The sequence below is a fragment of the Ranitomeya imitator genome, chromosome 4 (genome assembly GCF_032444005.1).
Source record: "Ranitomeya imitator isolate aRanImi1 chromosome 4, aRanImi1.pri, whole genome shotgun sequence".
Classification (NCBI taxonomy): Eukaryota; Metazoa; Chordata; class Amphibia; order Anura; family Dendrobatidae; genus Ranitomeya; species Ranitomeya imitator.
This window is the reverse complement of record NC_091285.1, coordinates 470712491-470740339: the sequence shown is the minus strand read 5'-3', so window position 1 is coordinate 470740339 and position 27849 is coordinate 470712491. Positions and strand designations below refer to the sequence as shown.

The window sequence follows — 27849 nt, the reverse complement described above, 5'->3', positions numbered from 1 at the left end:
GCTTGCTTATGATAGGTTAACATTATACGGGGAAGACGGACAACATCCTCTTGGACTTAATAAATATTAACTCATTAGCTACCAAATACTTTGCTAATATATCTGCAGCAGAGAAGAACAATCAAACAACTATTTTCATTTAAAAAAAATAAAAATTAATAATCTTGCAATTTTCACATTGGCTACTAGATACATACTTCCTGTCCATTCAGGAAAAGTTTTTGGCAGGCTCATGATCATCATCAGCAGGAATATGATGACAGATCGACTGGTGCGGGCTTTTCATGCCAGGTACCCTGAGAAGCCTGGGGGTCCAGTGGCCCCCCGTTAAGGGGGGGGGGTACTGTCATGGTTAGAAAGGTTATGTCTTGTACTCTCAAGGGTTAATGTTCTTAGCCTCTCTTTCAAGATGGGAGGGCTATTTATACTCGCTCCTAACCTGGTATCCTTGTCAGCTATAGGTTTTCTGCAGTCCGTATGCTTGACTTCTGTAGTGTGTGCTGGCTTGCTTTTGTCTTGCTGTTACCTGCTTTATTCGCTTTCCTGGATTACTGACCCCTGGCTTGGCTTCTGACTAATCTCTGACTCTTCCTGTTGGTATCTTGTTATCTCCTGGCTTTGATCTCGGCTTGTTTCACTATTCTTTTATGCTTGTTCCTTCTCTGTTTCCCCGGCGTGTGGCTCCGCCCCCTGACCACCTCCCACTCTGTCACATGATCGTAAGTCTTTCTGCTTTACCTGGTCACCCTGTCTCATGTGAAAGGTCCTGTTGGTGTTCAAGTAAGTTACCCTGTTTCTGGTTCAGCTCCGTTGCTGCTGGGTGCAGTTTCCCCTGCAGCATTTATACCCGGGTATCGTGACATTATAGCTGACCTGATAGTTTTCTCCCTGGTTTTAGGGGTGGTGTTTGTATGCCATGGACCCGGTACAGGATCTCATGGCACAGGTTAATGAGCTTTCTCAGCTTTTGCAGAAGCTGTCTGTGGAACAGCAAGCCCTGGTCCACTCGCACCAACAGGTGCAGAGAGATGTGGCAGGTGCTGTACAGGTGTCTGCTCCATTTCGGTCCCGGGAGGGGGGTCCCTCTGATGTATCCTTAGCGGACCCCGAACCGCCGGTAAAATTACCCGACACTTTCTGGGGATAAAAAATTGTTCAGGGTCTTTAAGGAGGGATGTAAGTTGTTTTTTGAGTTACGTCCCCGGGCCTCTAGAAATGAAAGGCAGAGGGTGGGGGTAGTTATGTCTTTATTAAGGGGGTCCCAGCAAGCATGGGCCTTCTCACTCTCTTCCTCTGCTCCTGAACGCATGTCTGTGAACCTGTTTTTTGAGTCTCTGGGGCACATTTATGATGAGCCTGATAGAGTGCGTCTGGCAGAAGATATGGTAATGAGTGTGACACAAGGGAAGCACTCCGCTGAATGGTTCTGCTCTGAGTTTAGGCGCTGGGCAGCTGAAGTTTCTTGGAACGATGCAGCCCTGAGTGGGTTGTTCCGCATGGGCCTGTCTGACCGTCTGAAGGACGCTCTAGCACTTCATCCTCCTCCTTATACTCTGGAGGACACTATGACGCAGGCAGTTCGAATGGACCGGAGACTCCGTGCTAGAGGAATGATGCAACAGGAGACATCCTTGTTCTCTAAGTTATGTGACTCTGCACCTGTATCTGAGCCCATGGAGATTGGGGCAGTCTCGGTCTCTGAAAGTGAGAGAAGACGCCGCAGAGACAATTTACTGTGTTTTTACTGTGGAGCCTCTGGACATTGGAAAAGGAACTGTCCATCCTGCCCTTCTGTGAAACCATCTGAGAAACGACTGAGTCTGGGCAACAATCTAGGAGGTTGTCCAGACTCCCAGGTACATTTTTTCTCGCTTACAAAACTTGTGCTCCAGGTGAAATTGGAGCTTGCTGGCGGTCCTGTGGTGACCACCGCCTTTGTTGACTGCGGTTCTTCCGTTAATTTGATTGATGCCCAAGTTGTGACTCGTAATAAGATAGGGACAGTTAGGTTGAAAAACCCTGTTAAAATTGTGGCTGTTGATTCGTCCCCTCTTACCCGGGATGGAATTTGTTTCAAAACTGATGTTTTTTCTCTGAAAGTGGGTTCCACTCAAGTGGAGCAATTAAGTTGTTTTGTATTGAATAATCTGCCTGCAGGACTGGTTCTGGGAATGCCCTGGCTGCAATGCCACAATCCTGCCATTGATTGGGTGGCGGGGGAGATTACTCAATGGAGATGTAAGGGTAATGGTCCGTGTTGTAACCGGGAAACTTTTGTTAACCCGATAAAGTCTGTATCTGTGTCGTCTGTCGGTCTGGAGGGTATTCCGGAGTACCTGAAAGACTTCAAGGAGGTGTTTTCCGAAAGTGAGGCTGAGGCGCTTCCACCACATCGACCCAGTGATTGTACTATTAATTTAATCCCAGGAGCTAAATTACCCAAGGCTCGTTTATACAATTTGTCTGGGCCCGAGTGCCAAGCCATGAAAGAGTACATCACTGAGAGTCTCCGTAAGGGGCATATTTGGCCTTCTGTTTCACCCGTCGCAGCGGGGTTTTTCTTTGTGAAGAAAAAAGATGGTGGTTTGCGACCGTGCCTCGACTTTCGGGAACTGAATAAGATCACTGTGAAAAACAAGTATCCTCTTCCTCTGATTCCTGATTTATGTAATCAACTCACTGGGGCCAAATGGTTTTCTAAGCTTGACTTACGAGGGGCTTATAACCTGATAAGAATTCGAGAGGGAGATGAATGGAAAACCGCTTTTCTGACTACGAGGGCTTATTTGAAAATTTGGTTATGCCTTTCGGTCTCACTAACGCCCCTGCTGTGTTCCAGAATTTTATTAATGTTGTTTTTTCTGACCTGATTGGGCGCTATGTTGTCATTTACCTGGATGACATCTTGATATACTCAGAGGACAGTCAGTCTCACTTACACCATCTCCAGACAGTTCTTGTGAGACTCAGGGAGAACTATTTTTACGCTAAACTGGAGAATTGCTCATTCTTTATGCAAGAACTGTCTTTTCTGGGATTAATTGTATCTGGGGATGGGTTCCGCATGGACCCGGGGAAGGTTCAGGCCATTTCTGATTGGGTGCAACCTCATGACCTGAAGGGGTTGCAGCGATTTCTGGGCTTCGCTAACTATTATAGGAAGTTCATTAAAGGGTTTTCGCAGGTTGTGAAACCCTTAACGGACCTCACACTAAAAGGGGTGGAGGTAAAAAATTGGTCCGAGGCCGCAAAAAATTCCTTCCAGACACTGAAGAAATGTTTTGTTTCTGCCCCCGTGTTGATACAACCCGATCCGTTGAGACCTTTTATTGTAGAGGTTGACGCATCGGAGGTGGGGGTGGGGACAGTGTTGTCTCAGGGCCCGTCCACCCTTACTAACCTTAAACCCTGTGCCTTTTTCTCTAAAAAATTCTCTTCGGCTGAAAGAAATTATGATGTCGGCAACAGGGAATTGTTGGCAATTAAATTGGCCTTCGAAGAATGGAGGCATTTTTTGGAGGGGGCTGTTCATCCCGTTACGGTCATCACTGATCATAAAAATTTGGCCTATATCGAGTCTGCTAAGAGACTGACCCCCAGACAGGCTCGGTGGGCACTTTTTTTTTTTCTCGGCTTCATTTTACCATTACGTTCTGACCAGGGTCTAAAAATGTAAAGGCGGATGCCTTATCCCGAAGTTTTGATTCTGTGTCCCCTCCAGAACCTCCTTCCTCCATTCTTCAACCTGGAGTGGTTGTGGCTGAAGTCTCATCTGAGTTACAGAGAGAGATTTTGGAAGCACAGTCACGAGCTCCCAAGAATAAACCCTCTGGCAAATTGTTTGTACCCGATCATTTCTGTCTCACACTTCTGCAAGAATTTCATGAATCTGTGTTGAGTGCACACCCTGGGATTGCAGCTACCCGGGGGGCAGTAGCTAGGAATTTTTGGTGGCCTTCTATGGGTACTGATATTAAAAAATTTGTGAATACTTGTGGGGTGTGTGCTCGCTCTTAGAGCTCTCTGGGCCGGCCGGCCGGGGAATTGGTTCCTTTGCCAATTCCGGATAAACCTTGGACACACCTGTCCATGGATTTTATCACTAATCTTCCTCCTTCAAAGGGCAACTCTGTAGTCTGGGTAGTGGTTGATAGATTTTCTAAACAAGCCCACTTTGTGCCATTACCTGCATTGCCTTCTGCTGAAACCTTAGATCGTTTGTTCATTCAGCATATTGTTCGGTTGCATGGGGTCCCTGTGAATGTTGTGTCTGACAGGGGTGTGCAATTTGTTGCAAAATTTTGGAGGGCTTTTTATAAGAAGTTGGGGGTTATGTTGTCTTTCTCCTCTGCTTATCACCCGGAATCTAATGGTCAGACTGAACGCACCAACCAGTCGTTGGAACAAATTTTAAGGTGCCTTGCCTTTTCCAGACAGGAGGACTGGTGTGAGGTATTACCCATGGCAGAATTTGCATTCAACTGTCGTATTAATCAGTCTACTGGCAAATCTCCTTTTCAGGTTAACTATGCATTTGTCCCGCAATTTGGAGAATTTTCCCACATGGATTCTGGTTGCCCTGGTGCTGAGGGTCTGGTGCAACAGTTAAGAACCCTTTGGAGGGAGGTTCAGGGTAATATCTCCAAAGCTCAAAGGAGGTACAAACATTTTGCAGACAGGAGGAGGGGGTTAGCTCCTACACTGACAGTGGGGGAGAAGGTGTGGTTGTCTACAAGTAACATCAAACTTAAAATACACTCTATGAAGTTGGGCTCCAGGTTTATAGGTCCATACAAGATATTAGAGGTGATCAACCCGGCGGCCTATAGATTACAGTTGCCCGCCTCTTTCAAAATATCAAATGTCTTTCACAGATCCCTATTAAAACCCGTGGGGATGGTTAGAGAAGATTCCTCATCCAATGTTCTGCCAGTGTTGGTAGAGGGTCAGCCGGAGTATGAGGTAGGGCGCATCATTGATTCACGGTGGATGCGTCGAAGGCTTCAGTACTTAATACATTGGAAGGGTTATTCTATTGAGGATCGGTCATGGGTTCCGGCCAGTTCTGTGCATGCTGTTCGACTGGTGCGGGCTTTTCATGCCAGGTACCCTGAGAAGCCTGGGGGTCCAGTGGCCCCCCCGTTAAGGGGGGGGGGTACTGTCATGGTTAGAAAGGTTATGTCTTGTACTCTCAAGGGTTAATTTTCTTAGCCTCTCTTTCAAGATGGGAGGGCTATTTATACTCGCTCCTAACCTGGTATCCTTGTCAGCTATAGGTTTTCTGCAGTCCGTATGCTTGACTTCTGTAGTGTGTGCTGGCTTGCTTTTGTCTTGCTGTTACCTGCTTTATTCGCTTTCCTGGATTACTGACCCCTGGCTTGGCTTCTGACTAATCTCTGACTCTTCCTGTTGGTATCTTGTTATCTCCTGGCTTTGATCTCGGCTTGTTTCACTATTCTTTTATGCTTGTTCCTTCTCTGTTTCCCCGGCATCTGGCTCCGCTCCCTGACCACCTCCCACTCTGTCACATGATCGTAGGTCCTTCCGCTTTACCTGGTCACCCTGTCTCATGTGAAAGGTCCTGTTGGTGTTAAAGTAAGTTACCCGGTTTCTGGTTCAGCTCCGTTGCTGCTGGGTGCAGTTTCCCCTGCAGCATTTATACCCGGGTATCGTGACAGAAAGCTGATAATGCAGGGACGAGCAATCACAAAAGGCAATATCACAGCTGACCCTGCTCCCCTCTTTTCACAATGATGTTCACACAGTATCATTAGATGCCGAAATACAAAAGATAGGGGTGGGTTCTGCTAATTGTAGCTAAAGAACATGTGTATTTCCTGAAACAACAGGAAGTTAGGAGTCTAAAAAAGTCCCAGTGGCCAGTGTGAAAATTGCAGAATTTCACACCTTTCTTTTTAGTATAGATTGTGGTGAATTTGGAGAAGAAGAAAAAAAAAAGAGTATTGATAAAAATGAAAAAGAAAAAAAATACATTCATCACAGAAACCTTATTTAAACAATTTCTGATGATAGAGAAAATGCCATTAAAGGGAAGTTATATTTTTTGCTTATTTAGTGTCCACTTAATTTTCACACAATAAATTCACTTAGGCACACACTTGAAATTACCTTTTATCTTCAGTATATTCATAAGGCGCAGATCCATTCAATTGGCATGGTTTATGAGAAGGACTTACAGAGCCTCCACTATCCGGGTCTGAATTTGTGCCTGGCAAGATTCTGTTTTGCTGAATGTCCCAATGTCTTGCAGCATTGTGAATTGCAATTCTTTTTTTCTCCTGTAATAATAATAATAATAATAATTATAACTGTATTCTGAAACTAAGGGTACCGTCACACATAACGATATCGTTGCTTTTTGTGACGTAGCAATGATATCGTTAACTAAATCGTTATGTGTGACAGCGACCAACGATCAGGCCCCTGCTGGGAGATAATTGGTCGCTGGGGAAAGTCCAGCACTTTATTTTGTCGCTGGATCTCCCGCTGACATCGCTGAATCGGCGTGTGTGACGCCGATTCAGCGATGTCGTCACTGGTAACCAGGGTAAACATCGGGTTACTAAGCGCAGGGCCGCGCTTAGCAACCCGATGTTTACCTTGGTTACCATTGTAAATGTAAAAAAACAAACACTACATACTTACATTCCGGTGTCTGGTCATGTCCCCCGCCGTCAGCTTCCCGCACTGACTGGTGAGCGCCGGCCGGCCGTAAAGCAAGAGCACAGTGGTGACGTCACCGCTGTACTTTACGGCCGGCGCTCAGTCATTGCTGGAAGCTGAAGGCGAGGGACCTAACCAGACACCGGAATGTAAGTATGTAGTGTTTGTTTTTTTACATTTACAACGGTAACCAGGGTAAACATCGGGTTACTAAGCGCGGCCCTGCGCTTAGTAACCCGATGTTTACCCTTGTTACCCGGGACTTCAGGATCGTTGGTCGCTGGAGAGCTGTCTGTGTGACAGCTCTCCAGCGACCAAACAGCTACGCTGCAGCGATCGACATCGTTGTCGGTATCGCTGCAGCGTTGCTTAGTGTGACGGTACCTTAAGAGGCTGTTCAGGTCCTTAAATTAATAGACTCAAAACAGAGACTGTAATAATAAAACAAAATAACTATTACTAGGTAAATCCTTCACCGCCCTAATGCCACCACTGCTGTGCTGATCTTTGGTTACTTGTACTGCTGTATTAGATGCCATAAATACGCACATAACCACTGCGACCCATCACTGGCCTCAGTGTATGTAAGGTATGAGACGGCTCAGGATCGGTTGTGGCAGTCATGTGTCCATGTCATCACAGGAACACCAGAGCAGCAGTACAGGAGCGACCAGAGATTTACCTGGCGAGTTAGGTTATGTTGCTACCATAAGTATTTGATGCTGCAGATTGTCTGCAGCATTTCTGGACCCAGTAGGTAAAATTAGGTTTCTTGCGATTTTTTTCATGCATTCTTATTGCATCTCCTTTTGGTATTACATGCTGCTATAATTTGTTTTTGATACTTGCTGGTATTTGGCTTTGGTAAAACACTATTAATAATCACATGTGGATTACATATGGTTTTAGTGCATTTACCTACTGTAAACACTAAAAACATTTGAGTTTATTACTTGTGGATTTTCTATATCTAATGCAATTGTATGGGGACATTCCGCACAATAAAATTCAGAAAGAAAAAGTAACATGATGCAGTATTACGGTAAATTTTCAAAAAAAAGCACACTGGGCATGAGATTTCTATAATTCCCACTTTGCTGGAACTGTAATATGCGGAGTTTCTTGCAAAGCATGAAAAACTCACCAAAAATTTAATATAGAAACTTAAAGAAAAAGGGGTTTGTCCACTACTCAGAAAACCCCTTCTCAACCTGGATGTTTGCCCTCGTTAAAATAAAAACACCTATACTCGCCTCCCGTGTCAGGACTCTCTCCCAGGACTCACATGAGGTTGTTCCTGTTACGAGCGGGTCACATCCTCCTGGGAGATCTGGGGTTAGAAATTCACTGCCTATTGTGAATAGCAGATTTTCCATTTAGCCTGTGTGTTTACGTTTCATATTAAATGGTTTTAGTTTCCTTTGGTGCTGACAAGGTTAATGACCCTTTGCATGCTGGTTAGAAACTTAGAACAGACAGGCACATCATCATGTCTGAAGTGACTTATATGTCATGGGGAACAGAATGGCAGAGCATTCGGAATAATGCTGAAAACCAAAAAGAGAACACCGAACAAAGGTCAATGGATAAATAAGGGACATAATATGATAACTAAAACACCTTTATTTATCAATGGGTGGCAATGAATGGCACTGCTTACAGCAGAGTGCACGCACACGTTAAAAACAATGATTTAATATGAAAGATGATAAAAACAGAATAAAAAAATGTAAAGATCATAATCAAAGGAAACCACTAAAAATGGATGTAAGGTAAGAAGGTAATACCATATGGAAAAAATGTAATCATGGTTGATAACAGACAATGTAATAAATGTAAAACCAAAGAAAAAGCCTAATGAAAATAAATAAGTAAAAAAGCAAGTGCATTAAATAATTAACATAGGGTATTTAGTAAACACTTTTGATTAAAAAAAAAAAAAAAAGCATAATGTATCATTGGAAAACAACTATGGGGGAAAATATGTTGGAGGTAATCCAGTCATAACTCCTTGTCTGAAAATATGCATTAACACAGTGGTGCATAGACCTGTGTATAGCAGCAAGATACAGGTGCTTCTCACAATATTAGATCATCGTCAAAAAGCTAATTTATTACAGTTCCTCAATACAAAAAGTTAAACTCTTATATGATATAGTGTAATTACAAACAGAGTGATCTATTTCAAGTGTTTATTTCTGTTAATGTTGATGATTATGGCTTACAGCCAATGAAAGCCCAAAATTCATTATATCAGTATATTAGAATAATTAACAAAACAAAACCTGCAAAGGCTTCCTAAGTGTTTAAAAAGGTCCCTTAGTCTGTTTCAGTAGGCTCCACAATCATGGGGAAGACTGCTAACTTGACAGAGGTCTAGAAGGCAGTCATTGACACACTCCACAAGGAGAGAAAGCCACAAAACATAATTGCTAAAGGAGCTGGCTGTTCACAGAGTACTGTATCCAAGCATATTAATGGAAAGTTGAGTGGAAGAAAAAAATGTGGTAGAAAAAGCTGCCTTGAAAAAATTGTTAAGAAAAGGCCATTCAAAATTTGGGGGGAGATTCACAAGGAGTGGACTGCTGCTGGAGTCATTGCTTCAAGAGCCACCACACACAGCTTGAGGTCTAGTGTGAAGTTTCCACAATTCCACAATCAGTGAAGGTTTGGGGAGCCATGTCATCTGCTGGTGTAGGTCCACTGTGTTTTATCAAGACCAAAGTCAGAGCAGTCGTCTACCAAGAGATTTTAGAGCACTTCATGCTTCCCTCTGCCGACAAGCTTTTTGGAGTTGGAAATGTCATTCTCCAGCAGGACTTGGCACCTGTCCACACTGCCAAAAGTACCAATACCTGGTTTAAAAACAACAGTATCACTGTGCTAGATTGGCCAGAAAACTTGCCTGACCTTAACCCCATAGAGAATCTATGGGGTAATGTTAAGAGGAAGATGAGAGACACCAGACACAACGATGCAGATGAGCTGAAGGCTGCTATCAAAGCAACCTGGGCTTCCATAACACCTCAGCAGTGCCACAGGCTGATCGCCTCCATGCCATGCCGCATTGATGCAGTAATTGATGCAAAAGGAGCCCCGAGCAAGTATTGAGTGCATTTACTGAACATACATGTCAGTAGGCCAACATTTCGGATCTTAAAATCATTTTTCAAGCTGGTGTTATAAAGTATTCTAATTTACTGAGATAATGACTTCTGGGTTTTGATTGGCTGTAAGCCGTAATAATCAACATTAACAGAAAGAAAGACTTGAAATAGATCACTCTGTTTGTAATGATGCTATATCATATACGAGTTTCACTTTTTGTATTGAAGAACTGAAATAAATTAACTTTTTGATGATATTCTAATTTTGTGAGAAGCACATGTATATACAACTCCTGACGAAGGACTTGGTTTCAAAGCAGCATTGGGACATGAACCGGGGACCACCATCAGGTAACCACTGCTGCCTCTCCATTCAATTTTTGTCCCACATAGACCCATTGTATGTCTTGCTGTTATTCATATCTTGCTGCTATACACATTCTTGCTATACATGCATGTTCAATTTTGTGAGGTCTCTTCTTATGCACACTTACTGTACTTGCTATATACTATAACAATGCCTCTATATATGATTAAGGTGTCAGCACTAACAGCATCACGTTGCCTATGCATCACTGTGTTTATGCATATTTTCAGACAAGGAGCTATGACTGATTTACCTCTAGCATATTTTCCCTTCTAGTCGTTTTCCATCAATACATTTATTACAATGTCCATTATCAACCTTGATTGCATTTTTCCCATATGGTACCTTGTTACCTTACATCCATTTTTAGTGCTCCCCTTTGATTATGATGTTAAGGTGTTTTGGTTAGAAACTTGCAGCTCCATCTCACAGCTGTTTCTGATCTGGTCATTTTCTCTCCCTATAAAATCTGGTCAGGCCTTTTCTTTGCCAGTGAAAGCTTTGCTTCAGAGCTCCTAGGAGATGCTGTGCTGAATTGGAGATCGTTGTTGCAGCTGAAGATTGTTGCGTGCTATTTTTGGGTGTATATTTGTCCTATTCCCATTTGGTTGGTACATTCATAACCTTCCCTAAAGGCCTCTCTACCTTTGGTGAGCATTTGTATGTTAGTTGCTTTCTTTTATCTTGTTTGTCTTACGCGCTGATACACGGGCATTCTGTCCTAGGCCTCCTAGGAGAGAGGACAGCTTAAGAAATAACAGGAGAACAGTAAGGCTAGGGTCACATTGCGTTAGTGCAATCCGTTTAGCGCTAGCGGATTGCGCTAACGCAATGTTTTCTATGGGGCTGCGGTCGGGGTCGCGGTAACGTCCTCGCTCTCGCAGATCCCCGATCTGCGAGAGCGGGGAACGGACCGCGGGCGCGCCTCGGACGCTGCAAGCAGCGTCCGCGGCGCGCCAGGAATCACCGGCGCGTCGCTAGCGCGTGCCGAACATGGCACACGCTAGTGAAGCGCGTTCCCATTAGCGTGAATGGGCGCGTTAACGGCCGCGTTGCACGGCGTTAATTTCGCCGTGCAACGCTGTCCGTTTAACGCGGTCCCATAACGCAATGGGAACCCAGCCTAAGGCTGGTGGCAAAAAACCTCTTCACCTGTAGAAATATCTTTGGCAGCAGGGATAATTAGGGACCCAGTCCTAGGGACGGTTCAGGTCCTCTTTCCCTAATCACGAACAGTCACAGAGTGTCAGTTACGTCATGAAAGCCCAATCGGTGTTGGCTTTACTGTCTCCGCCTTCGGATGTATCAAACATCAAGAAGTCGTCTCTGGGCTCATGTGACGTAACAATCTCAAATGAGTCCTGAGAGAAAGAGTGCCAATACTGCGGGAATGGTGCGGGCACCTGAGGTGCGTATAAGTTTTTTTCATTTTAACAAAGGCAAACACTCAGATTGAGAAGAGGTTGTCCAATTAAAGGACAACTCCTTTAATATCTACTTTTGTTACATTACTTGCTTTGAGTTAATGTCTTAAAGGGAACCTGTCACCCCCAAAATCGAGGGTGAGCTAAGCCCACCAGCATCAGGGGCTTATCTACAGCATTCTGGAATGCTGTAGATAAGCCCTCAATGTATCCTAAAAGATAAGAAAAAAAGGTTAGATTATACTCACCCAGGGGTGGTCCCGTTCCGGTCCGATGGGTGTCGCAGTCTGGTCCGGCACCTCCCATCTTCATCAGATGATGTCCTCTTCTGGTCTTCACGCTGCGGCTGCGGCGCAGGTGTACTTTGCCCTGTTGAGGGCAGAGCAAAGCACTGCAGTGCGCAGGCGCCGGGCCTCTCTGACCTTTCCCGGCGCCTGCGCACTGCAGTACTTTTCTCTGCCCTCAACAAGGCAGACAAAGTACGCCTGCGTCGGAGCCGCAGCATGAAGACCAGAAGAGGACGTCATCCTATGAAGATGGGAGGCCCCGGACCAGTCCGCGACACCCACCAGATCGGACCGCCTGCCCAGGTGAGTATAATCTAACCTCTTTTTCTCATCTTTTAGGATACATCGGGGGCTTATCTACAGCATTACAGAATGCTGTAGATAAGCCCCTGATGCCGGTGGGCTTAGCTCACTCTTAATTTTGGGGGTGACAGGTTCCCTTTAAAAATCTTGGACAACCACTCCAAAATACACTATTCATCCTTCTATACTCTTTTTTTTATAAACAGCTTGTCACCTTACAGCATATAGATTAGAAAGATGATTTGAGTCGGTCTTACAGATCTCTGCAAGAACATACTCCACCACATATATTTTTCACTGTGACTTATTGCCAGGGTGATCCTATACAGGGGAAGAACCCAAAGAGTGACCTCAAGAAAGCCAATGTTACTAACAATTCTGGGCCCAAAAACTGACACATTAAAAAGGAATAGGTCTGCAGGTTTTGCCATTTAATCTGATAGTAGCATGATGTAGAGGCAGAGAACCTAATTCTAGCAATGTATCATTTACCAATCTGCAGGGCCGGTTTAAGACAAAGTGGGGCCCTGGAAAAAAGTTTAAAGTGGGGCCCCAAATGGTCACATATTGCACAATCACAAACAATTCTGTTGTATTTACAAGCACTATGTTCAAGCCGGTAAACAAGAGCGATCGACAATATTGAAGTAGTTTGATGCTTGTTTCCCGGCCTCTTTAGGGTAGGTGCACACGTTCAGTAACTGGCAGCGCTTTGGATGCAGCACATGTCCGATGCATCCAAAGCACTGCCGTTTATTGAACGCAGGTGAATCCACATGTGTTCACTGAACCGTGCGGATTTACCACATCCATTATATTGCATAGGTGACATTTATCTTGCAGAGACTTGCATCTCCGCAAGATAGACATGCTGCAGTCTGGAGAGACGTGCCACATGTCAGTCTCCACGGGTGAGCTGCGGGCATCTGTGCACGCATAGTGAGCATAGGATTTCTTGAAATCCCATCCACTATGCTGTTACATCGGGACACTGCACAAGTACGCAACATTCAATCCGCATCGTTTACTGACCGTGTGCACCTACCCTTACTCTGGCTGAGGAAGAATGATTGCTACAGATAGTCCTCGATACACTATAATGCAGGTCCCTTATAGTATAGTAAAATGCACTCCCCATCGTCCTAGATAGAGTATAATGCCACCTCACTCATAGTGTAATGCAGCCCCCCTCAGAGTATACTGCAGTCCCCCCGTAGAATATAATGCAGCCCCCCACACACAGTGTACTGCAGCCCCCTTAGAGTATAATGCAGCCTCTTCAGAGTATAATGCAGCCCCACACACACAGTATAATGCAGCCACTCACACACAGTATAATGCAGCCCCCCACACACAGTATAACTCAGCGCCCCCCCACAAACAAACACAGTATAGTGCAGCCCCCCACACACAGTATCGTGCAGCATACACACATACACAATACTTACCTCTCCTCCTTGTACACTTGGTGTTCTGGCTTCTGCAGAGCGTCTCAGTGTCTCATCAGCTCCACTGCTGGCACACGCTGAGTCAGAAGCAGAGGGGGAGTGATGAGAGAGGAAGTGTCACATGACGCTCTCTCCTCCATCACAGCTTTCAACTGTATCGGTTGAATGCGCGATGCGGGGGAACTCTTACTCAGGGGCCCCATAGCAGCTGTGTGGTGTGCTGCTGTTAGCGGCACACCACTGGCTGGGTGCCCTTGGAGGAGCGGGGGGCCTTGGGCGGCTGCTTGGTCTGCCTGCCCCTAACTTCGGCCCTGCTGATCTGCTTGGTTAAAATCAGTGCTTTAAATCAGTAGGAGATTATCAATGGAGGACTAGTTCTCTCATGCCATGTAATCCTTCTGCTCTGTTTAACCCCACCCCCTCCACTGATTAGCAGTTTTCTGTCAATGTGCTGTGTGCACATAAAGCAATTAATCAGTAATGTAGTCGGGGGTATACAGAGCTCAGCATTCAGTGTACTGCTACATCAGCAGCAAAGAAAACAGTGATTATATCAAAATGACAGAATGCAGATCAGTAATTAACACATTGCCGGAATCAGGGTCTCTCTCCCTACATCATGATTCTCTCAAACATCATAGCAAAAACATGGAGACAGGTTACTGTTAACGCTAATACTACTGGAGCACAGTGAAGTTTTCAAGGGTTGGAGGAATGCTTAAGAGAATTCAGCACATAGTTGTATGGTCCTTTTTTCATTTTTTAATTTTGTGCCAGTAACTCATTTATCAGCTTGGAATAAGTATGCCGGATTCACAGTCACAACATAAGGGCATGTTTATCAATTTGGGCTTGGAATACCACAGGCTCATTAGAAAAGCACAAAAACCAAACATAGCAATTAAAAGGTTGAAAAAAACAAACAGCTAATTTCTGTGTGAATTTGACACGGAGAATCAGTCCTTATACTTGATTGTGTAGTTAGACATACTCTACATCAGCAGATCCATCTATCACATAAGACAAAAATGCATTCTTGCTTTGATATAATGAATGACTTCTATCACGGGTACTTTATTAAAAATAAGGGTATATGGGTAGTTGAACAAGGTGTACAATAATTGTATCACACTGGTTACCAATTCACAAAATAATAATAAAAGAGTGGGCAGATGAATCAATCATAATAAAGTAGCCAGAATTGTGTAGAAAATATGCTTATTAAATTATTATAAAAACATATATAAATGCATCAAAGTATACAAAAATTACAGAGAGAAATCAGCATAATGAGCGGATCTCAGGAAATTGGGAACGTACTACTTGAGATAGTATTATGGAAAGTGAATCACACAAGAATCCATCACATAAATATACTCAAAGTATAAATTTCATGAGAATATTTAGACATGATCCTGTAAAGCAAAAAGTGTGGATACATGCAATCATGATTGTAAAGTATAATTCATAACCCCTCAAATAAATATATTGTATAATATATAATAAATATAAACAATTGATGACCCATACAAATATCCAGGCACCCACCACCCCGATGCGCGTTTCTCACATAGTTTCCTAATCGCACTTGACGAAGCTATTTGCAAAACTAGCATCAGGGCGCGGATACCTGGACTCGTATGGGTCTTCAATTGTTATTTACATTCACATTTATTTAATTTGACGCAACGTAATATATTTGATGATTCAAGAATTTATGCTTTACAATCATGATTAGACATCCATGTTTTTTAGCTTCATATGATCATGTTTAAATATACTCGTGCACTTGCACTTTATATGAAATTTATGCTGTAAGTATATTTATGTGATGGATTCTTGTAAAGTTTGGTTACCATTGATGATAATACTACCACCACTAATACATTCCCTATCTCCTGAGATCCGCTCTTTGTACTGATTTCCCTCATTTTTAGATACTTTGATGCATTTACATATGTTTTTATATTGATTTAATAAATACTTTACTTTCTATAAAATTGAGTCATAGTAGATATAAGGAAATTCAGAGTAAATATTTTCTCAGACAAAAAGCAATGGGTGACTTTAAAACAAGCCTGAAAAAAATTCAATTTTTTTTTTTTACCAACTTATACTTATTTTCCTATAATTTGATAAACCAGTCGCCCTCGTCTGTACAATAATGAGGAGTAATTGGAAAGTAAAACGAAAAACAGGTTAAGCCTCACGGTGGTTCAGAGTTATTTCTATCAGTATTTACAGGGTATTAGAAGGCTGGGTCTTTGCCGGTGACTACTGGGCAAATGACAGAAATTTGGAACGGAACGGATTTCAAATTAGAAACATTCTACAGTAGGGGAGGTGAAGCGCTGCCAGCTCGCTATGGTTGAGCAGACCTCCGTGGATTCAAAATAGCAATTAAATAAATTAAAAGTACTCAGTAGTAAATTAAATGTTTAATTTGAAAGAGTAGAAGATTCTGATGTAAGAATATGAAGTCCATACAATGTGCCATTCACAGGTCCGTGAGACCTCACTGCCAGCAAGAGTCACAGACTGATTATGTGATAAAGATGGATAGAAAACACTTGAATTGCATGAGCGTTCAATCACAACGAACTGATCTGCAGGCTTCTAAAAGCCAATCTCTCCATTATCTCAGAGGAAAAAGAGGCCCTCACTTTGGCATTATCATACCTCCAGTAAACAGTAATAAGGCACATAGAATGCTATGATAGTCTTACGTCTGTAGCCGGCGCCTCCACATGGTTCCCCTCCTCCCTCCATGTGGGGACACAGACGTACTCACCGTCCCGCCTGCATCAGCTCCCTAGTGATCTTCTTCCTTCCGCAGTGCATGCTGCATTGTCGCCTGGCGGCGCATCTAGTGTGCTCCCCTGCTACCAAAGGGGCAATGTGCGCACATGGTAAATGTCCCACGACAACAGCTGGGAGGCATTTAGTTAAAGTGTTCACCTGCAAGATGTCTCCCAACCAATTGTTGGGAGGCACCTTGTATAAAAGGCACCGTCACAATAGGGAGGTGCCTGAGCAACCCCTATAGATATTCATAGTGGTGATGGTGTCTGCAACTGTATGTTGACACATCCCACGTCCCTATTCTGTTAAAGTTAGTCCCGTATCTTGTGTTCCCATTAGTACAGTATAGTTTGTCCGTGTTCCTATGACCGCTTGGAAGGTATCCTAATCCTGAAACCATGTCTGCAGTACCTATACCCGGTCTCCTGGTCCAGATTAGACCAGTCCTGTGCCTGTTGTTCCTGGTCCTAGTGCGGCCAGCTCCAGAAAGGTTTCTTGATAGCTACAAGAAACTATTACCAACTTCCCCAATTCCCTCATATATATGATCACTTGCATCAATCACATTTTTAGTTTCTACATGGAAAAGGATAAAAGGCTTTACTTCCAGTGGAATATAGGATCAGACATGTTCAAATCCAATGTACTTGATCCTGGATTATCCCCGACAGCAGGAGTTATTTGGTCTACCCATCTTAGGGTTTGTGCACACAACATCTTTTTCAGACGGATTCCGCCTGGAACTTGCCTATTAACCCCTTCCCGACCCATGACGCCACGTAGGCGTCATGAAAGTCGGTGCCATTCCGACCCATGACGCCTATGCGGCGTCATGGAAAGATCGCGTCCCTGCAGATCGGGTGAAAGGGTTAACTCCCATTTCACCCGATCTGCAGGGACAGGGGGAGTGGTAGTTTAGCCCAGGGGGGGTGGCTTCACCCCCTCGTGGCTACGATCGCTCTGATTGGCTGTTGAAAGTGAAACTGCCAATCAGAGCGATTTGTAATATTTCACCCATTATAACGGGTGAAATATTACAATCCAGCCATGGCCGATGCTGAAATATCATCGGCCATGGCTGGAAATACTAGTGTGCCCCCACCCCACCCCTCCGATCGCCCCCCCACCCCCCCGATCTGGCCGGTACACTGCTCCGGCTCCCCTCCGTCCTGTGCTCCGCTCCCCCCCGTGCTCGTGTCCGCTCCCCCCGTGCTCCAATCACCCCCCCGTGCTCCAATCACCCCCCCTGCACTCCGATCCACCCCCCCCCGTGCTCCGTTCCACCCCCCCGTGCTCCGTTCCAGCCCCCCCGTGCTCCGTTCCACGCCCCCCGCGCTCCGTTCCACCCCTCCCGCGCTCCGATTCCCCCCCCGTGCTCCGATCCCCCCCCCCGTGGTCCCCCCCCACCCTATCATACTTACCGATCCAGCCGTGGTCCCGTCCGTCTTCTCCCGGGCGCCGCCATCTTCCAAAATGGCGGGCGCATGCGCAGTGCGCCCGCCGAATCTGCCGGCCGGCAGATTCGTTCCAAAGTGCATTTTGATCACTGAGATATAATCTATCTCAGTGATCAAAATAAAAAAAATAATAAATGACCCCCCCCCTTTGTCACCCCCATAGGTAGGGACACTAAAAAAAATAAAGAAATTTTTTTTTTCCACTAATGTTAGAATAGGGTTAGGGTTAGGGGTAGGGGTAGGGGTAGGGTTAGGGTTAGGGGTAGGGGTAGGGTTAGGGTTAGGGGTAGGGGTAGGGCTAGGGTTAGGGGTAGGGTTAGGGGTAGGGTTAGGGGTAGGGGTAGGGTTAGGGCTAGGGTTAGGGTTAGGAATGTGCACACGTATTCTGGTCCTCTGCGGATTTTTCCGCTGCGGATTTGATAAATCCGCAGTGCTAAACCGCTGCGGATTTATGGCGGATTTACCGCGTTTTTTTCTGCGCATTTCACCGCGGTTTTACAATTGCGATTTTCTATTGGAGCAGTTGTAAAACCGCTGCTGAATCCGCACAAAGAAGTGACATGCTGCGGAATGTAAACCGCTGCGTTTCCGTGCAGTTTTTCCGCAGCATGTGCACAGCGATTTTTGTTTCCCATAGGTTTACATTGAAATGTACACTCATGGGAAACTGCTGCGGATCCGCAGCGTTTTCCGCAGCGTGTGCACATACCTTTAGAATTAGGCCATGTGCACACGGTGCGGATTTGGCTGCGGATTCGCAGCAGTGTTCCATCAGGTTTACAGTACCATGTAAACATATGAAAAACCAAATCCGCTGTGCCCATGGTGCAGAAAATACCGCGCGGGAACGCTGCGTTGTATTTTCCGCAGCATGTCAATTCTTTGTGCGGATTCCGCAGCGTTTTACACCTGTTCCTCAATAGGAATCCGCAGGTGAAATCCGCACAAAAAACACTGGAAATCCGCGGAAAATCCGCAGGTAAAACACAGTGCCTTTTACCCGCAGATTTTTCAAAAATGGTGCGGAAATATCTCACACGAATCCGCAACGTGGGCACATAGCCTTAGGGTTAGGGTTGGAATTAGGGTTGTGGTTAGGGTTAGGGGTGTGTTGGGGTTAGTGTTGTGGTTAGGGGTGTGTTGGGGTTAGGGTTGTGATTAGGGTTATGGCTACAGTTGGGATTAGAGTTAGGGGTGTGTTGGGGTTAGTGTTGGAGTTAGAATTGAGGGGTTTCCACTGTTTAGGCACATCAGGGGTCTCCAAACGCAACATGGCGCCACCATTGATTCCAGCCAATCTCGTATTCAAAAAGTCAAATGGTGCTCCCTCACTTCCGAGCCCTGACGTGTGCCCAAACAGTGGTTTACCCCCACATATGGGGTACCAGCATACTCAGGACAAACTGCGCAACAATTACTGGGGTCCAATTTCTCCTGTTACCCTTGTGAATCTAAAAAAATGCTTGCTAAAACATAATTTTTGAGGAAAGAAAAATGATTTTTTATTTTCACGGCTCTGCGTTGTAAACGTCTGTGAAGCACTTGGGGGTTCAAAGTGCTCACCACATATCTAGATAAGTTCCTTGGGGGGTCTAGTTTCTAAAATGGGGTCACTTGTGGGGGGTTTCTACTGTTTAGGCACACCAGGGGCTCTGCAAACGCAACTTGACACCCGCAGACCATTCCATCAAAGTCTGCATTTCAAAAGTCACTACTTCCCTTCTGAGCCCCGACGTGTGCCCAAACAGTGGTTTACCCCCACATATGGGGTATCAGCGTACTCAGGAGAAACTGGACAACAACTTTTGGGGTCCAATTTCTCCTGTAACCCTTGGGAAAATAAAAAATTCTGGGCTAAATAATTATTTTTGAGGAAAGAAAACGTATTTATTATTTTCACGGCTCTGCATTATAAACTTCTATGAAGCACTTGGGGGTTCAAAGTGCTCACCACACATCTAGATAAGTTCCTTTCAGGGTCTAGTTTCCAAAATGGGGTCACTTGTGGGGGGTTTCTACTGTTTAGGCACATCAGGGGCTCTGCAAACGCAACGTGACGCCCGCAGAGCATTCCATCAAAGTCTGCATTTCAAAACGTCACTACTTCAATTCCGAGCCCCGGCATGTGCCCAAACAGTGATTTACCCCCACATATGGGGTATCACCATACTCAGGAGAAACTGGACAACAAATATTGGGGTCAAATTTCTCCTGTTACCCTTGGGAAAATTAAAAAATTCTGGGCTAAATAATTATTTTTGAGGAAAGAAAACGTATTTATTATTTTCACGGCTCTGCATTATAAACTTCTATGAAGCACTTGGGGGTTCAAAGTGCTCACCACACATCTAGATAAGTTCCTTTGGGGGTCTAGTTTCCAAAATGGGGTCACTTGTGGGGGGTTTCTACTGTTAAGCCACATCAGGGGCTCTGCAAATGCAACGTGACGCCCACAGAGCATTCCATCAAAGTCTGCATTTCAAAACGTCACTACTTCACTTCCGAGCCCCGGCATGTGCCCAAACAGTGATTTACCCCCACATATGGGGTATCAGCGTACTCAGGAGAAACTGGACAACAACTTTTGGGGTCAAATTTCTCCTGTTACCCTTGGGAAAATAAAAAATTGCAGGCTAAAAGATCATTTTTGAGAAAATAATTTTTTTTTTTATTTTCATGGCTCTGCGTTATAAACTTCTGTGAAGCACTTGGGGGTTCAAAGTCCTCACCACACATCTAGATTAGTTCCTTTGGGGGTCTAGTTTCTAAAATGGTGTCATTTCTGGGGGATCTCCAATGTTTAGGCACACAGGGGCTCTCCAAACGTGACATGGTGTCCGCTAATGATTGGAGCTAATTTTCCATTTAAAAAGCCAAATGGCGTGCCATCCCTTCCGAGCCCTGCCGTGCGCCCAAACAGTGGTTTACCCCCACATATGGGGTATCAGCGTACTCAGGACAAACTGGACAACAATATTTGGGGTCCAATTTCTCCTATTATCCTTGGCAAAATAGGAAATTCCAGGCTAAAAAATCATTTTTGAGGAAAGAAAAATTATTTTTTATTTTCATGGCTCTGCGTTATAAACTTCTGTGAAGCACCTGGGGGTTTAAAGTGCTCAATATGCATCTAGATAAGTTCCTTGGGGGGTCTAGTTTCCAAAATGGGGTCACTTGTGGGGGAGCTCCAATGTTTAGGCACACAGGGGCTCTCCAAACGCGACATGGTGTCCGCTAACAATTGGAGCTAATTTTCCATTCAAAAAGTCAAATGGCGCGCCTTCTCTTCCGAGCCCTGCCGAGTGCCCAAACAGTGGTTTACCCCCACATATGAGGTATCGGCGTACTCGGGAGAAATTGCCCAACAAATTTTATGATCCATTTTATCCTACTGCCCATGTGAAAATGAAAAAATTGAGGCGAAAAGAATTTTTTTGTGAAAAAAAATTACTTTTTCATTTTTACAGATCAATTTGTGAAGCACCTGAGGGTTTAAAGTGCTCACTAGGCATCCAAATTAGTTCCTTGGGGGGTCTAGTTTCCAAAATGGGGTCACTTGTGGGGGAGCGCCAATGTTTAGGCACACAGGAGCTATCCAAACGCGACATGGTGTCCGCTAACGATGGAAATAATTTTTCATTCAAAAAGTCAAATGGCGCTCCTTCCCTTCCGAGCCTTACCATGTGCCCAAACAGTGGTTTACCTCCACATGTGAGGTATTGGTGTACTCAGGAGAAATTGCCCAACACATTTTAGGATCCATTTTATCCTGTTGCCCATGTGAAAATGAAAAAATTGAGGCTAAAAGAATTTTTTTGCGAAAAAAAAGTACTTTTTCATTTTTACGGATCAATTTGTGAAGCACCTGGGGGTTCAAAGTGCTCACTATGCATCTAGATAAGTTCCTTGGGGCGTCTAGTTTCCAAAATGGGGTCACTTGTGGGGGAGCTCCAATTTTTAGGCACACGGGGGCTCTCCAAACGTGACATGGTGTCCGCTAAAGAGTGGAGCCAATTTTTGATTCAAAAAGTCAAATGGCGCTCCTTCCCTTCCAAGCCCTGCCGTGCGCCAAAACAGTGGTTTCCCCCCACATATGAGGTATCAGCGTACTCAGGACAAATTGGACAACAACTTTCGTGGTTCAGTTTCTCCTTTTACCATTGGGAAAATAAAAAAATTGTTGCTAAAAGATAATTTTTGTGACTAAAAAGTTAAATGTTCATTTTTTCCTTCCATGTTGCTTCTGCTTCTGTGAAGCACCTGAAGGGTTAATAAACTTCTGGAATGTGGTTTTGAGTACCTTGAGGGGTGCAGTTTTTAGAATGGTGTCACTTTTGGGTATTTTCAGCCATATAGACCCCTCAAACTGACTTCAAATGTGAGGTGGTCCCTAAAAAAATGGTTTTGTAAATTTCGTTGTAAAAATGACAAATCGCTGGTCGAATTTTAACCCTTATAACTTCCTAACAAAAAAAAATTTTGTTTCCAAAATTGTGCTGATGTAAAGTAAACATGTGGGAAATGTTATTTATTAACTATTTTGTGTCACATATCTCTCTGGTTTAACAGAATAAAAATTCAAAATGTGAAAATTGCGAAATTTTCAAAATTTTCGCCAAATTTCCGTGTTTATCACAAATAAATGCAGAATTTATTGACCTAAATTTACCACTAACATGAAGCCCAATATGTCACGAAAAAACAATCTCAGAACCGCTAGGATCCGTTGAAGCGTTCCTGAGTTATTACCTCATAAAGGGACACTGGTCAGAATTGCAAAAAACGGCAAGGTCTTTAAGGTCAAAATAGGCTGGGTCTTGAAGGGGTTAAAGTGCTAAAAGTACTATACAAAGAATTGGTATAGTGCGCAGCAAAGTAAAAACATCATTGCTATGCACGTTCCATCTTGTGTAATTTGTTTTAACCAATTCATGCTTTGAAAGTCGTGAAAAGGTTAAATGAAGTAGTATATTCATTCTGTAGCCTCACTTGCCGTTTCAAGTTTACATTATAAAAAATAAAAAACGCTCCGGCAGCGGAGTCGCTGCAAGAAACGACAAACAAAAAAGAAGAAACAATGAAGAAGCTACAGAATAAACAGTACCGGAGTTTTCCTGTAGTGTCTTCTTTGCCTTGGTCAACTTGGAGGGTACACCCATGTATAAAAGTAATCATGTGCACACACCCCAACAACAGAAAGCGTTGGGTTAGCTGACACAGTAAATCAAACCTTACATACTGGATATAAGGAGCGAAAGTGCTAATAACAGACCGCACATAGATTAGCTGCCATGTTTCGCAGCTACAGACACGTGGGACGTTTGGAAGAGAAATACCGTACTCATTTTCTACTGCAGCCACCATCTATGCTTGTAGCTACAAGGATGGAGATCTCTACATTAGAAACTAATTTCTACAATTAGTCCAACACTATGTTGATGCAGAATTGATCCATACTTACTGCCAATAACACGAAAAACTGCAAAAATGTGTCCATTAAAAAAAACCTTTGCTGCATGCTTTTTTTATTACTGCGTACGGTAGTTTGGAATAAAATAGTGTGCAACTAGATCTTATGATGACAGATGCGACTGTATGACATCCATAGAAGGCTTCTCTTTCACCTACACATCCCAGTATGTACGGTACATGGAGGCCCAATTACAATGTGAACAAAGTAATTGCTACCAGTATCCAATATATCCAGCGCTGGATAACTGCCGCCATTTATATGTTTGGCTTCTATGTGATTTGAGTATATAAACTGGGGGCTTTCAAGCATTGCAGAACTACACATGGGATATTCTTGAATTCACTTTCACCAAGAAGTGAGACTATTTTATTAAACAGACAAGGTTTCTGGACTCAGCGCATATGTTGCGATCTCCACTACTGAGTGAATGGGTGTTACTCCACTGCTAGCTGCCAGTACAGAGAAAAGAACAAGGAAAAAGAGCTAGCCCTTACAAAAACCCTTACAAATTGGTAATGCTCTTTGGAAGCGTTGGCTCTTTTTCCTTGTTCTTCTCTATTTTATTAATAGGTTCCAGTTTGACATTCAATGAACTTATAAGCTGCCCTTTACAAGAGAAAACGCTTGTATCTGAAAACTTATAGGGACGATATAGCACAAACAGTGGCAATTCAGAGGGTCAGCTCAATATAAGTCTCAAAGTGACAATCATCTAATTAGAGAAGGGCAAATCATAAATGCACAGAATTTTGAACTTTTATATTCAAGAGATTTTCAGGACAACTGTGTCCTAGGGATAGGTCATTAATATCAAAACCGGTGGAGTCCAATAGCTGCCACCAATCAGCCCTTAGCAGGACCGTTGCTAAGTACACAGAACACAACGCCAGAACACCATGCAGTGTAGTGGAGCTCTATACCTGTACTCTGTGTTTCCATCGGCCATTGGACTTGCTGAGCACTGCCTTATGTCCACTGATCTGAAAACGGCATCAGCAACATCATAGTCCTGGACAATAGCTTTAGCCTTTATACTATGGTATATTGTTTTTAGTTTATTATTATTATTATCATTATTATTAAACATGCCTCCCTCTATTTTTGATGCAGTTGTCTGTTTTTCTATGTATGTGGCGTGGTCTTTTAATAAATTTCTTTTCATGAAATTTAGTATGCCAGAATGAATTAGTTTATAACTTTTATTGACTATTTATTTGTTGAATTTTTCCTCATCTTTTTAAAAATATGTTATTTATTCCTCGTAAGGTTCATCGCTGTTAAAAACTCCTCCAGGCCAACCTAAATTTTGCTCTTCAGAACATGTAAAATGAAAAACATGTGAAATATAGTCATCAAGTAAATGCAGAACACTTTTCTTTTGTAACTGTATGGGCAGTGCAGATACACACTTCGATTTCCGTTTAACATCCGATTTTGTTCCATTTCTAAAGGATCTCTTTGAACTGTAGAAACAAATAGTGCCATGTCTACCATGAAATGGCCATGTATTGTCTACTACTGTGTAGAATCTTTTCTTTACAACAGTCTATAACTGTCTGGGAGTGATGAGACAAATTTCTGGAGTTTTAGGAGAGGAATGTTGTCCCATTCTTGTCTAATGTAGGACTCTGGCTGCCCCACAGTCTTGGGTCTTTGCCATATTTTTCGTTTCAGAATTTGCCAAGTGTTTTCTATTGGTGAAAGGTCTAGACTACAGATGGCCAGTTCATCACTCATACTCTTCTTCTGAGAAGCCATGTTGTTGTGATGGATGCAGTATGTGGTTTAGCATGGTTCTGCTGAAATACACTGTCTGAATGGGAGTGTATGCTGTTCTAAAACCTCTTTATAATGCTCAGCATTGATAGTGCCTTTAGAGATGTGTAAGCCGCTCATGCCATAGGCACTAATGCTGCCCCAGACTATCAGAGATGCAGGGTTTTGAATTATGCGCTGATAACAAGCTGGATGGTCCCTCTCCTCTTGTGTCTGCAGGACACTGTCTGTAGTTTGGATAAAGAATTTCACATTTCGACTCATCTGACCACAGACCAGTTTTCCATTTTGCCTCAGTCCAACTTAAAGGAGCTTTGGTCCAGAAAAGATGGCAGCGTTTCTGGATTGCATTGTTATACAGCTTCTTTACATGACAGCGCGATAAACTTTTGTGATCTGAACTACAAACTGTGATCACAGACAATGTGCACAACCGAATCATGCCTGTGTTTAATGCAATGCTTCCCGACAACCCGTAGATCCCGCGCATCCAATACTGACCTTCAGCCTTGTCCCGTGTGCACATGGATTTCTCTAGAATCTCTTGATATTATATACTGTAGATCGTGGGATATTTTCAATCTTTCCAATTTTATGTAGAGGAATATTTTTCTGAAATTGGTCCAAAATTGTTAGGCGCATTTGTGGAAAGGATATTGAGCCGCTGACCATTGGTCATCAATGTTAAAGTTAAAACTCTTTAACGGAAATCTGGCCCTTCAGCAGTTTTTAATCGGACCACTCACTTTTCCAGATGTTTGTTAACCCCGCCCCAATTTTTAAGATGTGCTGCTGCCATTAATTTCTAAATGAGTTCTTTTTCTGCAAATGAAATTGCAAAATGTAACTTTCACCTTCTGATGTGCGCTCTATTGTGAAAAAAATATGGCCAGAAGATTTCCAAATCATTGCTTTCTTGTTTAGTTTACATCTTACCCAGCGACCCAACTTTTTTGGAATTGGGGTTGTAGTTCTACGATATCGATTTCACCCCATTTTCTTCACAACATTTACATTTAGGTAGCGCTAAGCATGCTTTCTTCTAAACACCCACAATTTCCTGTTTATATCAGAAACGTTTTCAAACTAAACAAGATTTTCACTTCAATGAGGGCACTTTAAGAGGAGAATTTCCTTTCAGAATTTAAGTCTTATGATCAAGGTCACTAAATTAGAGTAATTCTTCTGACTTGTGCGTGTATTAGAAAAAAACAACAAATTCATCAGAATTATGTAAAATATGTGTAAGCTTCAACAGTCTAGGTAATTAAACTTTTATATGGACATATTAAAGGCTTCCAGTTTTCTGTAAATTAAATGTATCATCTCTTTATTTAGTGCCTTTACTACTTTTGAACCCAACTGCAATTTTTCAGTTCCCCAGAATTAGATGTCCAGCGCCTAAGGTATAATTGATGGATCTGAGATTTCTATCCTTCTTTATGTTTAATATATAATATGGCACAACTTAAAGGGAAACGGTCAGGAGATTTTACTACCAGAAACCAAACACATCGACGTTTGCTCACTGTAATTCAAAATCAATCAATATTTTCGTTTTTGTAATCTTTCTTTGTGTTCCCAAGCAATTCTCTATTCATTTTTTATTGAGCCGTAAGTGCAGGGACCTGGCCCTGCACCACAGCTCTCCATCTTCTTTCCAATTTTCCCTGCACATCTCTGTCTTTTGCTCCCTGAATGACAGGTCTCTGTTACTTGAGTGACCTTCCTTCTCTGCCAAAAACCTCAGGCAAGATAAGGGTTAATCAGCAATAAAGGGCCTTTACATACATGCCATTAGTTAGGGATATAAAATCCAGATGACATGTTCCCTTTAGGCCATGTTCACACAATCCTTTTTTTAATGCGGAACCGCCGTGATTTTGCCGCTGCGGGTCCGCAGCTGTTTTCCATGCAGGGTACATTACAATGTACCCTATGGAAAACAGGAACTGCTGTGCCCACATTGCGGAAAATCGCAAAAAAAGCCGCGCTGAATTGCTGCGGTAAAAAAGAGGTACCATGTCACTTCTTTTTGCGGAACTGCAGCGGTTCTGCACCCATTGACCTCCATTGTGAGGTCAAACCCGCAGTAAAACCCGCAGACGAAAAAAATATCTGCAGGTTTTCTGCGGTTTGTGGTGCAGAACCGCTGCAGCAGGAAGTGCATGGGCGGAGTGTGGCTGCCCCCCCGTGCCCCAATCCCACCCCCCATGCTCCGATGCCACCCCCCCCCCCGTGCTCTGACGCCCCCCCCGTGCCCTAATCTCCGCCCCTTATACTTACCGGGCCTCCCGGTGTCCGTCCGGCCGTCTTTTCCCTGGGCGCCGCCATCTTCCAAAATGGCGGGCGCATGCGCAGTGCGCCCGCCAAATCTGCCGGCCGGCAGATTCGTTCCAGGCACATTTTGATCACTGTGATAACCTCACAGTGATCAAAATAAAAAAAAGGTAAATGCCCCCCCCCCCTTTATCACCCCCATAGGTAGTAACAATAATAAAATAAAGAATTTTTTTTTTTCCCCCACTAGAGTTAGAGTTAGAACTAGGGTTAGGGTTAGGGGTAGGGTTAGGGGTAGGGTTAGGGGTAAGGTTAGGGGTAGGGTTAGGGGTAGGGATAGGGTATTTTCAGCCTTTTTAACCCTAAAAAAACTGCCTAGAAAACACACAGAAACTGCACTAAAAAGGCATCAAAAAACGCATCAAAAAACGCACCAAAAAG

General features: G+C 43.6%; 1 protein-coding gene across 4 annotated transcripts in view; it reads right to left on the bottom strand.

Annotated features, from left to right (window-relative positions):
* Positions 1 to 27849, bottom strand: part of LRRC49 (leucine rich repeat containing 49) — a 334326-nt gene that overhangs the window by 89541 nt on the left and 216936 nt on the right. For all 4 annotated transcript variants that reach the window (XM_069765877.1, XM_069765876.1, XM_069765878.1 and 1 more), the window contains one exon: positions 6130 to 6299. In XM_069765877.1, coding sequence (XP_069621978.1) covers positions 6130 to 6299 — 170 coding nt within the window. The remainder of the gene's footprint in view (positions 1 to 6129; positions 6300 to 27849) is intronic.